Source organism: Anguilla rostrata, chromosome 1 (assembly GCF_018555375.3).
Source record: "Anguilla rostrata isolate EN2019 chromosome 1, ASM1855537v3, whole genome shotgun sequence".
In the NCBI taxonomy this organism is placed as follows: Eukaryota; Metazoa; Chordata; class Actinopteri; order Anguilliformes; family Anguillidae; genus Anguilla; species Anguilla rostrata.
Genome location: NC_057933.1, coordinates 73626740 through 73642334, shown reverse-complemented (window position 1 = coordinate 73642334; position 15595 = coordinate 73626740). Strand labels below are relative to the sequence as shown.

The window sequence follows — 15595 nt, the reverse complement described above, 5'->3', positions numbered from 1 at the left end:
AGTAAAGTATTGAAGGCTTTGCATCAATGACCAATATTGCCATTATTCAGAACTTGGAGAGAAGAACAACCAGACCAACTTTGTTCATATTTTACCAGGATATTGAGGTGCAACTTTTTATGTAATTAGTTATCCAACCAAAACCTTGTACACGGAGAATGAAATTTCATCACATAGGATTCAAAGACAGCGCAGACCATACAAACAGATGGGTACGGTGTTTTGTTGCCGTTCCCGCCTTGTTCTCTTTGCATTATGCACTCCAGAACTGTAGGTGGCAGTCGTTAGGCAGCCACTAGTTTTCTTACGTCAGTCTCGCAGGAAAGGCGGAAGCGAGAGACTCTGGAAAATTTGTGACTCCTGAATGATCTAGGTTCAGTTTACTTGTACCTGTTTCTACCACTGATCATGATGTGGGAAAAATTGAAACTGAGCCAGAGTCAGCAATTGTTAGTAGGCTATATTCACCTGGGGGCAAGGACTGAACACAAGTGCCTGAATTACGCGGGGCAAGTGGAAAATAAACGAATATAAAAGTGAAAATTGCGAGCTGGCTAATTAGCTGTTAAACGCAAAACAGTAGTCAACAAACGTTATCTTTTATGGCTGATGCCAGCGAGCTGGATGTTTACCTGTACGTTTGCTAATTTACCTCGCAATTTGAGACCCTACGGGATGCGTACCCTCTTTCAACAAGAAACACTTAGCTAAGCTTTTTGACTTCAGGATCTTTGGCTTAATAACAACAAAGCTAAACCAGGTAACGTTAAGAATACGTAAACTAACACGCCAATGTTTTATCTCTGTGATTCCTTTATTGCAACAGCTTAATATTGAGACTTTTAGTCGCGAAGTTAGGTGATACACTAGCATATTAGCTGCAAGTAACATGCTAGTTTCAATTGGTTGGTTTCAGTGTTTTTTAAACGTTATTTGTTTATAAGATTACAATGGGAAGAATATATTTTTACATTGTTCCAAACCAGTGTAACATAATGCTTGTGCTGTGCAGCCTGCAAACATGTGGCTAACATTCGCGAGCAATTCATCAGTTTTCTTTTGTAAGCATATAGCATTGGGGCTAGTCAAGTTACCAAACACAATGCTTGGCTGCATCAGTGATAAAAACAGAACATTTAACACCTTCGAGCTAGTTAGGGCAGGTCCGCCGCGTATCTGATATATCTTTTTTTTTTTTTTGGAGGGTGTTATTTTATTTGTGTCTTCATACCACAGCAACCGAATCGTGTTTGCATTGTTATTAAAACGAGCTTTTGAGGATATTTGTGGTGTGGCTCAATATTTTACACAAATCTGACTTTAAAAACGAGGCTGTTAACTTTCTGTCATGCATATAATTTGTGTTGAAGTTTGGGTCTATTTGTTTACTGTCTACCTTATTGCCGGGAATATAAACACTTAGTTCCTCATTTACCATTCCTTCTTTCCCTTTCATAGATGTCATGTCCTCAGAGTTTACAATTGATATCCAGCTGACAGAGCTGGGCTTTCCTGAACTCTTCCAAGATGAAGCGAGGTCTAAGGAGGCGCCGTCCCATCCTTGCCCCAGTGACTCCTGCGCTCCTCTCACTCCTCCAAATTCTCAGACTGCTTCTCCCCCTTCCCAAGAACTAAACTCCGACAATGTAGCGGGAGGCCACGTTCTTCCAATCGCCAGTAAACCGGCAATGGCGCGCAACAGGGCTCCCGCGCAGAATGTCGCCCAACAAAGCGATCAAAATAAAGACCAATCGAACCCCGGCGCCAACGTGGCCGACGGAAACCGCACTGGGGTGGGGTCGAATTCTGTGCGTAGGGACACGGAGCGCAACGTTAGCATCACGGTCAGGAAAAAGCCGGAACCTGCGACAGGCCTTAATCATGTTAGAGCGGTTGGGGCGAGAGGAGTGGGGAAAAGCAGTGGAGGTGGTGGGGGAGGCAAGGAACAAGGTGTAAACGCGAACAATAAACGCCCTGCTGCTGAAGCGGATCAGGACTCCGAGGAGACCGAAGACAGCGATATCAGTGAAGAGGAAGACGAGGAGGAGGAGGACAATGAGGAAGAAGATGACGATGAAGAGGAAATAGCCTCAGGTGAGATAGCTACTTAGTTTTACTTCACATTTACTTTCAGTAAGGTTGGAGTCCATTCCAGTTTTCTGTTCAGCCAGTTCAGTGGAATTTAATTTTAATTCAACCCGTGGACCGTAAAAATGGCAATAATGTTTATGGGGATTTATCAATTTATCAATTCAATGATACATATAATTACTTTCCTGAATTTAAGTGGAATTGACCCCACCCCATCTCAGATTTCATTTGTCTGTTGTCGGTACAGAACTTTCTGGAATATGCTTGTCGCAAGCTGAGGCACACCCCTGGGAGGGACAGAATAGCTGGACATGGGGAGATGCGACAAATACATTTGTTGCCTTATATCTTGCCTTAGAGTGACAGAGAGAGAGAGAATGCAAGGAGGCAATTTGAGACAAGTAAAACAGAACTGTTCACCATTGAAGGATCCTAGTTTAAAAAAAAACTAAAACAACAAAGTAAAAGTAAACTCTAAACAAAGCCAAACTACAGCTTTTCAGCTTGGCTTTTTCTCTCACTTCTCTTGCTGGCTGTCAGGCACGGGAGGTTCCCAGTCTCTACAGTGAAAAGAACACTTAAGGCCTTGAGCTGGTTAGGTAAATGCATCTCAGCTGCTGGTGACAGTTGGCGTGGGTCCAGATTGCTCAGTTATCCTCTCCCAGACCGAGCCCTGACGCAGCGCTGGTCTGCTGGGCTTGTTTGCTTGCTGAGTGTATAGCTGCGTTTCCACCCAAAGTACCCAGAACTTTTAGTCCCAGGAACTACTTTTCAAGGAACTGAAAGGTTCCTTCAGCCCATTGTTGTCTGCGTTTCCACCGCGGTCTAAAGACCCGCAACAATTAGGCAAATAAGTCCACTGATGTATGAAAAAGCGACGTCGTCGTCAGTCTATCTGTTGTATGATTTCTTCTGTAACCCCATACTACCACTGAAGTAGCCTACATTTTCTAATAACCGGGACAGCCCGGAGGGGTTTATTCCACTTGTACAACGGGTTATCAACAATGTTTATATATGGTTACTTTAGTATTTATTGATTTTTATCGACTAAATCACCTGAAATTTAAATATTCTTCCGCGGCCGTTTGGGCATATTTTACCGTTGTCAAGCAAAACTCTCGTTGGTAGTTTGACTTGGACCGTTGTTATGCAATAAATAGGATATAACAGGCCAATAGTCAGATTGTAACTGTTTTATATATCCTCTCAAACACATTCATGATGTTTTTATGCGAACATTCACTTTCATGTCTTGACATCCGAGGCGACAGAATGCATTCGCATTCCACAAATAACTGGTAACAACAGCAGAAAACATGCACACGTCGTAAACAATTTGCTGTTGAATTGATTACTTCGACTCTCATCTTCAATTCCATATAGGCTAATCGCAAAATGACAAGAATAAATAGAATGAAAACTCGGACTTGCGTGAAAATTAAAATTTATATTGCAGTGGTTCAGCCACCGTTTGCTTTCCTTCAAAGTTACTGCTAGCCGAGCAGCGGTGTGCCCTCCAGATGCAAACCATGCACCATAAATTAGTCCATAGTCTTCCTGGTCTTTTTGTGGAATTGAAGAATCGCAGAGTAAAATTATGGCAGTCTGAAAAAGCAAAAGGGACGATTACTAGAATTAACCTGTTATTCCACCCTGACAAAGTGCGGAAGGTGATTTCCAGTTTGCTTTTACTGTATCACTAATGTAAATTATGTAGAACTACCGCATACCTCACATAACTATATCAAACGTTTTGAGTCAATTATAACGGGCTAACAAAGAAAATCCAGAAGAAAATATTCAGCAACCGAATTAAACTGTTTGAATGTTTTGGTACGTAATATGCTGTCCCAGCACGAATGCTTAACATTTTATAAAACGAATACTAAAGCAAGAAAAGAACAGAAGAGCACACATGTTATAATCCTCAATCTTAATTTCTCATCTGTTCCAAGATGTTGGCTGGCTATAACCAAAAGTAGGCTACTGCGCCACATAGCATACAAGTTTGAATTCAAGTTATTATTATGAAAATAAATCTGTTTGCGGCTGCAGCCTTTTAAAAATGGCGGTTGAAATAAAATACTGCGAGTACTCGACCAATCAGAAATGTTCAGCGCTTGCGCCCCACCCCAAAAGTTCCTGTACTTTCCGAAAGTACTACCCCCCGAGCAGGGACTTTTTTGGGGGTAAAATAAAGTCCCCAGAACTTATAGAATTTAGACCTTGGTCCCTGCGGTGGAAACGCACTGAGATCCTCAAAAGGTTCCTAGTTCCTGGGGAAAGTTCCTGCGGTGGAAACGCGGCTTAAGTCAGGGCTACCCAACCCTGTTCCTGGAGATCTACTATCCTGTAGGTTTTCATTTCAACCCAAATTTGACACACCTGATCGTACCAATTAGCAGCTCAATGAGATTTGTAGCTGTTGAATGAGCTGTGCTTCGTTGGGGTTGGAGCGAAAACCTACGGGGTGGAACAGGGTTGGGCCGCCCCGGTGTGTGTGGTGAAGTGTGCGGTCGCTACCGGTCTCTAGGAAGGGCTCACGGCAGGCATTTAGCAGACGCTCTTATCCAGAGCAACTTACACTTTTTTTATTTTATTTTTTTACATAGCATTTACATTGCATCCATTTGTACAGCTGGATATACGTATACTGAAGCAATGCAGGTTAAGTGCCTTGCTCAAGGGTACAACGGCAGTGTCTTAGCGGGGGAATCGAACCTGTGACCTTTTTGGTTACAAGACCAACTCCTTACCCCATTAAATGGGGGCTGAAGGTTGTCGCCGTGTTTCTGTCTCCCCCGTGCAGACGCCTCGGCGGACGGGCTGGCGGAGCACTGCTGCCGGGTGTGCGGCCTCAGCCTGCCCTCCGCCTTCCAGCTGCGGGAGCACATGCACCTGCACAGCGGGGCGCGGCCCTACCGCTGCGCCGAGTGCGGCAAGCAGTTCTGCCACCTGGCCAACTACCGGGCGCACCTGCGCGGCCACGCCCACGCCCGGACGCCCTCGGCCCGCTGCCGGGTGTGCGAGGCCAGCTTCGACTCGGAGGAGAGCCTGGCGCACCACCTGGAGAACTCGCACTTCGAGAAGGAGTTCTACCAGTGCGACTTCTGCAAGCGCGTCTTCACCTGCCTGACCGAGTGCCAGCGGCACGTGGACACGCACCGGCGCGAGCCCCGCCGCCACCAGTGCCCCCGCTGCCAGCGCCACTTCCGCCGCCGCAAGTCGCTGGCCCGCCACATGGAGCGGCACGCCGCCAGGCGCTCCTACCTGTGCACCGACTGCGGCCAGGCCTTCGACCGCAAGAACGTCCTCTTCCGCCACAGCTTCTCGCACCTGGGCCTGCTGCCGTACACCTGCGTGCGCTGCCGCCGCCACTTCCGCCTGGCGTCGCTGTACCGCGGCCACGCCTGCGAGCCGCAGCGCATCCAGTGCGAGGCCTGCCTGGGCTTCTTCCGCAGCCAGGAGGACTTCCAGCGGCACAAGGAGGAGACGGGCTGCTGGGGCCACCAGGGGGCGCGCCCGCGCGGCGGGGACGACGCCGTGCGCTGCATGGAGTGCGGCCAGGCCTTCGGGAGCAGCGAGGAGCTCCGTCGCCACGGCAGCGCCCACCAGCGGGTGCTCACCTGCTCCGAGTGCGGCAAGGGCTTCCGCTCGGCGCTGCTGCTCATGTCCCACATGGGCGGGCACGCCGGGCAGCGGCCCTGCCTGTGCCAGCGCTGCGGCCTGGGCTTCCCGCACCAGCAGGGCTACGACGGCCACCGCGAGCACTGCGGCCGCCCGCCGCCCGCCCCGGTAAGTTGTGCCGCGCCGGCAACGGCGCGATGTCGTCTCGGGGAAACGGGGGGGAGCGAGGAACGCGCTGACGCGTTCGGTGAGGGACAGGAGGGTTTAAGCGGGGAGGAGAGAAGGTCAGACGCTCCTCAAGGTGGGAGAGCACGCCAGGGTAGATGAGGGCATGGAAAGACATGGTTAAGACTAGAATCTGTGACTCTTTCTTCTGCTTAATGTTGTTTTAAAAGGGAACCTTTCCGCCGTATTCGGCCAATAACCCATGTTGACCTCGCTGTAAGAGCCTTATATAGTACAGTCATTTGCCCCCTATGGCAGTTTGTTGGCATTCATCCTCTGGTTACTGTGTTTGCAGGTTATAAGCCAGTTAAGCAGTACTGTAATTTGTACCATGAGAAGGAATCGGCGATTCTTCTTTTTAGTGCAATAAACTGTCCGTATGCCTAATGGCGTGCGTTATTGGGGGGTGTTCACTCTGTGCGTTTGCCAAGCTGTGTCTCGTCTTGGTGCAGGTGGCCCCAAAGAAGCAGAAGAAGGAAGCGCCGGCCCCAGAGAAGGTGGACGTCCCCCCCAGAGGGGTTTGGAAGCTCACGCTGGATAAGTGCCCCCCTCCCGGTGCGTCGCTGGTGATGTTCCTCCCGGTTCCCGCCGACTCCTCGTCCCCCGGGTTGGCGGAGTTCGCCGCCGGTCTTCCCGTGGGCTCCTCGCCGGCAAGCAACCCGCAGACGCAAGCGCCGGCGTTGCAGGTGGCGACGGGGTCCGGTTCAGCCCGTAGCGTCCAGGACCAGCCCTCGGCGGCTGCCCATCAGCCCCCAGCGATGGCGGCAGTGGTGGAGGCGTCCACCGCTGGCCAGGGACAGCCGTCTGAGGCCGCGTGCCAGGAGTCCTTGCCGGTGCCGGGGACCACTCTGAAGCTGCAGATTTCCAAAGCCACTTTTGTTCCGGGGCCCCAGAAGCTTCCGGAAACGTGGGAGCAGTCCGGGGTCCTTCAGCCGGCGCCGGCGGGAGACGGCGCTCAGCCTTCGGGCACGGCGCTGCCTCGTGGGACGGCCGCGGGACCCGCGCGCCCCCCTCAGGTTACCATGCAGATTGTCGGGGCCCCGGGAGCTGGGGGTCTGTTTAGCTCGGCTGCGGCAGGGGGGGCCGTCGTAAAGGCCGGGGCCCAGATCTCTAGCGAAGGAAGGAACTGGGCGATGGCCCTGAAGGAGGAGAGAGTCGAGGTGGAGGTGAAGAAAGAGGGTGGGACAGTGGCTGAGGAAGAGAAGGGGCAGCGGGGAGCCGTCCTGCCGGCCGGGAAAGCAGGGGGCGTCTCTGGCGGGGCGGGGCCAGAGGGCTCAGGTACTGGAGTTTGGGGATCGAGCGGCGTGGCATCACACCAGCTGAAGCATGAAACCGTAGCGGACGAAGGGACCAACGCAGAATTTGAGGGGGAGAACCAGGGGGATCCTGGTTCTGGAACGATGGCGGAGGACGGAAGCGGGGATTTCGACAGCGTGGAGGTGGAAATTCAGGACGAGGAGGCGGAGGAGGACCAGGAGGTGGGCGGAGAGCCCCACGAGTGTGTGAACTGCGGGAGGATCCTTCTGGAAGGCGACATGGTCCAGCACTACATGCAGCACGCCGTGGAGTCCGACTCCCCGCTCCAGGACTCCTCTCCTGAAATACAGCACCTGTCCTCCTCCTCCTCCTCTACTCCACTCATTCTTTCACCGTACTCGTCCCCCTACCCTTCCCCCTCCCCCTCCCCTCCTGTGAGTCCCCCCACAAAGAGGAAACTAAGACCACGTAAGCCTTGAGCTTGGCCTCTGACATCATGAGCTCTGGTTAAATCCACAGTGAGTGAGTGGCCCACAACAGTAGTGTAATTAGTTCTAGTGTAACAAAATAATAGTGATGTAGTTTCCTTTTTCCGAAACAGGAGAGTGTGTTACAGTGTGCAACTAAGCAGGGTTTATGAGGTATTTTGTAACTTTTAGAATCTAAACTGCCTCTGTGTTACACCGGTGGAAGTTCAGAGGTACAAAAAGCTTCTGTTTTCGTTTTTTTCAGTGTCTCTTCCCAAGAAGATTATGATTTAAAGGTGGTGTTCACTAGAGTAAAGGCTCGCACCATACTAAGATTTGGGATTGAATGCAGATGGTGCCAGTTCCGACTGGCCGGTAGCTCCATAGGGTGTTGCACAGTTGACGAACGCATCGCCCAGTGTATGAGGGGGTTCAGTCAGTTTGGGGTCCATGTTTCAACGCTCGTTAGGGACCCCCATTGGTCAATTGGGTGCCCGAAAACTGAATGTCAAAGCTGCATGTGAAAGGTCTTCCTCTGACTCCACTCTGTGAACTCAGCTGTAGTCTGCAGTGTGAAAAGAAGCAGCTGGTGACACCACTTATTTTTGAGAAGAACCATGGATGTCTACACTCTCCCATATCAGCAGTGTGGTTCACACCTGAACGTGGCTGCAGTTGCAGATAATTGAACATATTTAGCTCCATGTTGGGGGCCAAACTTCTTTTAAAAAAAGCAAACAAACAAAAAAAAACAGTACAGGCTCTGCAAATGTACTGCGATGATTCAGGGATGCTCAGCACAATAAAGACACCATTACAGTAAAGTGTAGACAGTCACTAGATGTAGACTGTTTATGAGTACTAAATGATCTGGTCCAACTGAAGACAGGATTCAGACATAATGGGATTCTCCTAAGCTGTCATGTCCGTTGCTGCTGTGTATGTTTGTACTTTTATTTTAAAAGGTGCACGTAACTTTTCAGTGTTTAAATGACGTTTTTTTGGCAATTTCCTCTGATTCTGTGTGGAATACATTCCCTCCGTTAGGTACAGGATAGAACACACAACCGCTCTCTCCTATGTGCTGATTAACGGGAGCAGAAAATGTCAACGTTTGTAGCAGATTTTTTCTTTTTCTTTTTTTGTTATATTCTCGTCTCCTTTTTCTTTCAGGACCTCAGTTGAGAATAATTCCAAGGTGCTTTTTTCTGTTTATATAGTCATGTACATTCAAGATTAGTAGGGCAACATTTGTAGATGTGGACAGGACTCAGAAGTTGATTGTAAAATGATTGTATTTTGTTCATGTTCATTTTGCCATGAAGCTGAACAGACCGTTGTACTTTTTGAAATATTTTACCCCAGCATACAGTTTTGAGTCAGTTCTGTTTTATGACTGCTTTAGAGATAGTACACTGTAATGTGTGAAATGATCTGTGTAAATCATTTCTTATAGCCTACTTGCTTTCACTGATATACTGTACTGTACATCCATGTAATTCCAGGCAGACATGCTAGCGGATTTTTAAAACCTTGTTTAAATTTGGTGCATATGGAATGTGAAAGAACTGAGTCCATAAGGAAGATGAAAAATAATGCAGATCTAAAGGCATAGCACAACATACCTGTTCACTTCCACCTTGCATCAACATGGTGTTTTAGCAGTTTTCATACGTTACATTCTGTTTCATTTCTGGTGATAATAATGGAATTGAAAAATTGGAAAAATTTTGAGTGAAGTTTGAACTTCAGGATAATCAGATTCAATTTTGTTCTGTGTTTGATGACAAGGCCTTTCCATTGACCACTGCCTGGCTGCTGCCTGTCTGAATACCTTTGCATAGAAGATTTGAGGGTCTTTTATTGTGCAATCACAATCCACTTAAACTACCTGGTTTTTCCCCTTACATATTTAATATATTTTTTTGGGGGTTTGTTATGGCTTGCTGTTTTGTCTTTTGGATAATGTAGAAAGTTTGTCATACTTTTAACCGTTGTACTGTTGGTAATTGAACTGTAAAAGTCACTGTCTCATTTTCTGTTGGGGATGAGAGACTGCTCATGTTTTTTGGCAAATAAACAGAAAGAGATGCACCTAGAGATGCTTCACCTGGATATTTGTGTATTGCAAGTATGACGTCACTCCTCGAGGAGCAGTAAGGGTTAGATCAGTTCCTTCTGCTGGGGGACCTTCACTGCAGGCTGAGAAGGTTATTTGTGTCTTGTGCGCAGTGCGCCTGGCCTTGGCCATGGTTCGAAGCCTGCAGCAAAATTGCCTTCAGCGGAACTCTGAGGAAGACATTTTGTATAATAATGATCCCACACCCTCTTCATAGGACCACACAATCCTAATGCATAGTAAAGGGATCCATATTATTTTCATAAATATTCACCCACCTTCAGACTTCCCACCCGTCCCCCCCGAAACACACACACACACACACACACACACACACACACACACACACACACACACAGAACAAATGGTCTTAACCCCCTCCAATACTCATCAAGTCCTCATTTATTCATCCATAAACAAATGGACAGGACAGACATGTGGGACAAGAAGTATTTTTGGGTTCAAATCAATGTACAAAAAGAAAAAGGGTAGCATTGTGCAAAGCAATATTTTTTTGTCTGTCAATGTTTAAAATCTTGGGCCACTGTGTCACTGTTTAGTGGGACGAGCATCAAGTATATAATACACCGAGTGTATGTATTTAACTTGTTCTGTGGGTGGACTGCAGTGCTGGTTTTTTACCAAAAATACACTACCCGCCTTCCTGCAATGCCATGCTATATATATATATATATATATATATATATATATGGTTGGCTCGCGGGATCATAGCTTACCCCAGTGTTATGGTTTAAAGCAGGTAATGTACACCCCTGTAAAGGATACCAGTCTTATCACAGGGCCATATTTAGGCAGTAGCGTGTACACCTAGACCAGGGATGCCAAAAGCTATAGCCTAGGTACCATGTTTGGCCCTCGAAAATGGCTGGGAAATAATAAAAAATAAAAAGTCTTGAAAAGCGATGCTGGTTGGGGAGAAGATCACTTTAAGGCTAAGTTGATAAGCTATATTAGTCTGATTCAGAACACTCTGATATGGTCAATTCATGGACAATATCATCCCCATATTAACACTTCAGTACTACAGCGTTATCTAAAGCAGTTTTTGCATAGATGTTATCTGATCAAACATCTGCCATAGTATTAGGAAAACTCACCCTATTTTATCTGAAGGCATCACGTGAGATTGTTTCGCCCACTACGCTCACAAATATAGGAGTTGAAGGTGCTTGATTCTTAAAGGTCATAAAGGCATGATTTTAAATTAAAACAAGCTAGCTGAATACCAATGGCCGTATTTGCTGGGCTGTTTACATCTACCGATTTTACAATATGAATGAAAACTCAAGTTGCAACTGAATCCTAAAACAGAACATAGCGTTGGGGCACCAACCCTAGTCATTGATGACTTCTGACAGGACTACCTGCGTGTTCCTCAGTGAAAATGTGTGACAGTGAAAATGACTGGATTTTTGCATGCCATCTCTAGGAGGGCCATAGCGGCTGGAACACGCGCAGTAAGGAGGACTACAACTGTGGTCACGTGGCACAACGGGGCCCGGAAATAGTCTGTCGGTAAGCAAAATGATCTGACCAAAATAATAGTAGTGGTGGTGAAATATGGGGGGAGGGAGGGAAGGGTAGAGCAGCAAGTTTTAAAAGGAAAGGAAGATGTTTTTCTAAAAATAAAAACAGACATTTGGCCCAGTCCCGTCTCAACCTCACACTCTTTCTGTCCACAGTTTTGTATTCGTATTCTTTTCGGATAGCGCCTTTTAGGTGAATTCTAAATCGGAGGCAGAATTTGCACACATGTACTCATTTCAAATGGACAAAGACAGATTCGCCGTTAGCGTAAGTACATAAACAACATGCATGTGTTTCCTCCATAAGCAAATACACCTTTAATTTTAATCGGGTATAAAACGTGTTTAACCAAAGGAAGCTTGAGACTTTAACGACAATTACGAGTTGAGGTAAAACAAATACATATAGGCAACTTAAAAAGCCATCTTGAATCTGAGTAACGTTTCTGTTTTTTGGGTTGTCCAGACGCTGAAAAAAGGAGCATAGCTAGCAAAGCAGAATTGTTAGCCAGCTACTTTAACAGACTGTGCGTAGGTATGAACTGTCAGTGGTAATAGTAGCACTTATAGTTAGCTGCATGACATTTGTTCTGTACTGATATGAACTGCTGTTATTGTAACCATATTAGTATTGGTTGTTGGGCACTTTTTAATATTAGTCATATCCGGATGTGGTACATTTTACTTTAGCTAAACGTTGTAACGTTAGCTTTCTTACATCTATTTTTCATCATCTGTGCTGTTTATTCGCTATAGTCGCCTACTCGAGTTTCTAGTGCCACGAGTTTCTAAAATTACATCTATATGACGCAAGCATATACCTCATCTCACAAGAACTCCAGCTTCCCATAATAAGGAATCTCAAACTGTATTTCTCTCAGGGTTATTTCGATTTCCAGTAATGGACCTCTCTTATGGATTCATTCATTCACTTTACGTTCTCTCATTACTCCGTCTCACGCCCCCTCCAGCGTGGAGCATGCTCCTGGCTTGAAATGCACCAGTTCATCGGAGATCTGATGACCTCGAGCTCCGCTCAGCCGGTGAAGGACTCGGCTCAACAGGAGGCGCTGCGCGTTGCCTGGGAGACCGCGGGGCACGAGGCGCTGGGGCTCAGAATCCCGCCAGCTGCACCCCAAGCCCAAAACAGACAACCGCACAGTAAAGGCGCCTCTGGCTGCAGCCTGCAGCCCCTGCCTGAACCCGTGGAAAGGAGCGTAGAGGCAGCAAGCAGTGGACAGCAGTGTAAGTGCAGATGGGGTTGGGGCAAATTAGGACAGGAGTGCATGGGACAGGTGGAAGGCTGTATGAACTCACCATACAAAAACTGCTCAAGTTACTGGAGATGTTAAGAAGATGGATTTCAATTGTGTGCTGTGTTTAATGCTGCATTGTATTTGATTATTTGTTTAAAAAACATGTATTCTGTCTCATTCACGTTCCTCCATGTTTTCTCCTCTTTCCTGCCCATTCACCTTCAAACCCCAATCTCTATCTTTACTCCAACTCTTCCACCTACGCTCACACCCTTCTCACGCCCCCTTTTCTCCTTGTTCAGTCCAGCACCGCACATGCACCTGCCCTGCCTGCCCCTTCTCTTCCTCCTTCTCCTCTTCCTCACCCGCCACTTTCCAGGCTCTGAGGCCTAGAGAGAGCCCCCCATCGCAGACTATTTCAACCCAGGTCGACCAAGTCCGCCAGGCCAAGGAGTCCAGCGCCGTCCCCGTCAGCCTGGGCCTGTGTCTGGGGCTGGGCCTGTCTCTGGAGGAGGAGGCCGGTGAGCAGATCGGGTCCTGCGGCATTGAAGCAGATGTGCAGCAGCAGCAGCAGCAGCAGCAGCGGCAGAACTCGGACAGAGCGGTCAGCTCCCAGAACCCCAACGTCTCTCCCCACGCCCCCCCGCAGATGCCCACCTTCCCCTGCCTCTGCTGCCATCGCGGCTTCCAGACCTGCGCCCAGCTCCTCCGCCACCAGCAGGGCTCCGAGCCCCACTTCCCTCACCCCCACCACCGTTACCACCACCACCACCACCACCACTGCCCGCTGGCCTCCTGCCTGCCCTGCCCGCAGCTGGCGCACCCTCCGCAGTCCCCGCCCCCGTTCCCCTGCCTGTCCTGCCAGCGCACCTTCCAGACCTGCGCCCAGCTCCTCAGGCACCAGCAGGGCCACGTGCAGCCGGAGGGCGTGTCCCAGCACCCCTGCATGCACTGCCCCGCCTCCTTCCCCCGCCCCTCCCAGCTCCTGCAGCACCAGCGCTCGCAGCACGCCTCCAAGACGGGCGGCTTCCTGTGCCCCGAGTGCGGCCGCGCCTTCAACTCGCACAGCAACCTGCGCATCCACCTCAACGTGCACACGGGCGCCCGGCCCTACTCCTGCGCCGACTGCGGCAAGAGCTTCAGCCAGTCGGGGGCGCTCAAGATCCACCGGCGCATCCACACGGGCGAGCGGCCCTACACCTGCGACTTCTGCGGGCGGGGCTTCCCCCACCTGGCGGGCGTGCGGGCCCACCAGCGCACCCACACCGGGGAGAAGCCTTACCGCTGCCCGCAGTGCGGCAAGTGCTTCACCCAGTCGGGGGCGCTCAAGATCCACCTGCGCATCCACACCGGGGAGCGGCCCTTCGTCTGCGGGCTCTGCGGCAAGGGCTTCTCCAACCGCGCCGGCATCCGCTTCCACCACCGCACCGCGCACGGCGTCGTCTCCGAGGCCAGCCTCGGCCTGGCGGCCGCCGCCGCCTCGGCCCACCCGGGCCTGGGCCTGCTCGCCTCCGCCGTGGCCGACCCCGGCCTGGCGCTCGCGGTCAACCCCGCCGCCAGCCCCGCGGCCAGCCCGAGCCCGGACGCCGGCGGCAGACCCGCCCGGAACGGCAGCGCCGACGCGGGCCGCCCCGGGTCCAGCCTGGCCTCCGGGACCGTCTGCAGCTCGCTGTCCTCCCCCTCGTCCACTTTCAGCCCCGACGCTGCCCCCGTGCCCAGCAAGGGCGCACCCAAGAGGAGCGCGGCGGCAGGGCGGGACAGGAAGCAGCTGGTGTACGCCTGCGAGGACTGCGGCTTGCGCTTTAGGGACGCCCTGTCCCGCAACAAGCACCAGGAACTTGAGCACTATCCCGACCCGGAGGACGAGGGGGAGGAAGAGGGAGAGGAAGAGGGTGTGGAGCTGAGCCCTGAAAAAGAAGGGGGGATGGGAGAGACAGTGGAAAGTATGATACAGTGAAGGCTGGTTTTGGGGGGTGGGAGCAGATGCAGGCCAAAATGAAGAAGGGGTAGGAGGGGAGGTAGATACGTTGTGCCTAAGAGCTACTAAGCAGTTACACAACAGTGCCATTTTTAAATAGATTTGCGCTAAATATAAATATTTTTAAGAAGCACTTTAAAAAAAGCTTAGATGCAAATGCCTGTATACTGTTAGTGCAGACATGCAGTATTTGCCAGCTTTTTGATATTTAATTAGTCCATGATTTGAATGAATCCCTAAGATTTTACTGCACTATCATTCAACGATCCAATCAGAGGCCTCCCACTGGATGTGTTGTGATAACTGACTGTACTGTTAGTTCATTCTGAGAGTGAAGCAACTGTCCAGAAATGTGGATGTTATTTTCTGGAATGTGCTGTTTTTACATTTATAAATAAGTGCCACTTTGCTTTTGGACAATGTTATGATCTTTACTCTGTTCACGAGGCTTCAGATAATTAGCATACATTTGGGAATATGCACCCACAGGCATTATTTGGAGTTGTGGGTTTGTCAGTATTTATGAAGCGAAAGTGGCGGTTATGGGTGACTGATAAAATATCTCCGTTGCAAATATATTTGGACTATCAGTAATTGCAATGGCACATTTTGTGAGAAAACAATTTTGTAAGAAAATGCACACAAAGAAAAATCATTTATTTTATTGTTTGTCTTCAGACACAATTTTGCAGTGTTGCTTGAACAGTGTGACTAGCTGGTATGTGACGGCATACTGATAACGGTGCCATTTTTATAAATGGATTAATTCAAATAGTCTGTTTCATTTCTGAAATGATTCGATTCTGAGACATCTTCATTCGGTTGGATTTAATAGTGCAATACAGCTGGTGAACTTACCAAACCTTATTTAATCCAGTTCAGTTGTACGGTGCTTTTTACAAGGGCTGAAAGAAAAGGGGTCGCACTTTGCATAATCTGATTTTATTTTTTATTTCTGTCAGAAGGTCTCAGCACAGACGCGTTTCGGCGCAGTGCCTTCTTCAGTGTGCTTCTGAAGCCGAAAC

General features: G+C 49.2%; 2 protein-coding genes across 3 annotated transcripts; both read left to right on the top strand.

Moving 5' to 3' along the window:
- The first annotated feature begins 334 nt into the window (after nucleotides 1-334).
- On the top strand, nucleotides 335-9770 carry wu:fe05a04 (zinc finger protein 628). Its single transcript, XM_064299744.1, has 4 exons — nucleotides 335-760; nucleotides 1459-2094; nucleotides 4904-5889; nucleotides 6399-9770. Exons 2-4 carry the CDS (start codon nucleotides 1464-1466, stop codon nucleotides 7680-7682), a joined length of 2901 nt encoding a protein of 966 aa, XP_064155814.1. The 5' UTR covers nucleotides 335-760; nucleotides 1459-1463; the 3' UTR covers nucleotides 7683-9770.
- A 1483-nt stretch (nucleotides 9771-11253) lies between these two features.
- On the top strand, nucleotides 11254-14979 carry si:ch211-79k12.2 (uncharacterized protein LOC568844 homolog). Of its 2 annotated transcripts, none has more exons than XM_064299719.1 (3): nucleotides 11254-11325; nucleotides 12308-12581; nucleotides 12895-14979. In XM_064299719.1, the coding sequence occupies exons 2-3, from the start codon at nucleotides 12332-12334 to the stop codon at nucleotides 14547-14549; spliced, it is 1905 nt and encodes a 634-aa protein (XP_064155789.1). In that variant the 5' UTR covers nucleotides 11254-11325; nucleotides 12308-12331; the 3' UTR covers nucleotides 14550-14979. The 2 variants fall into 2 exon arrangements, with proteins under 2 accessions (XP_064155789.1, XP_064155779.1); XM_064299709.1 differs by lacking the exon at nucleotides 11254-11325 and adding an exon at nucleotides 11347-11604.
- Nucleotides 14980-15595: the final 616 nt, after the last annotated feature.

Bases quoted from the DNA above. Each gene is read 5' to 3' on its own strand.
- wu:fe05a04 (XM_064299744.1), top strand. From the start codon at position 1,464: ATGTCCTCAGAGTTTACAATTGATATCCAGCTGACAGAGCTGGGCTTT. The intron at 2,095-4,903 runs GTGAGATAGCTA...TCCCCCGTGCAG, and splicing joins TGAAGAGGAAATAGCCTCAG to ACGCCTCGGCGGACGGGCTG. The intron at 5,890-6,398 runs GTAAGTTGTGCC...GTCTTGGTGCAG, and splicing joins GCCGCCCGCCGCCCGCCCCG to GTGGCCCCAAAGAAGCAGAA.
- si:ch211-79k12.2 (XM_064299709.1), top strand. From the start codon at position 11,563: ATGTACTCATTTCAAATGGACAAAGACAGATTCGCCGTTAGC. The intron at 11,605-12,307 runs GTAAGTACATAA...CGCCCCCTCCAG, and splicing joins AAGACAGATTCGCCGTTAGC to CGTGGAGCATGCTCCTGGCT. The intron at 12,582-12,894 runs GTAAGTGCAGAT...CTCCTTGTTCAG, and splicing joins AGCAAGCAGTGGACAGCAGT to TCCAGCACCGCACATGCACC.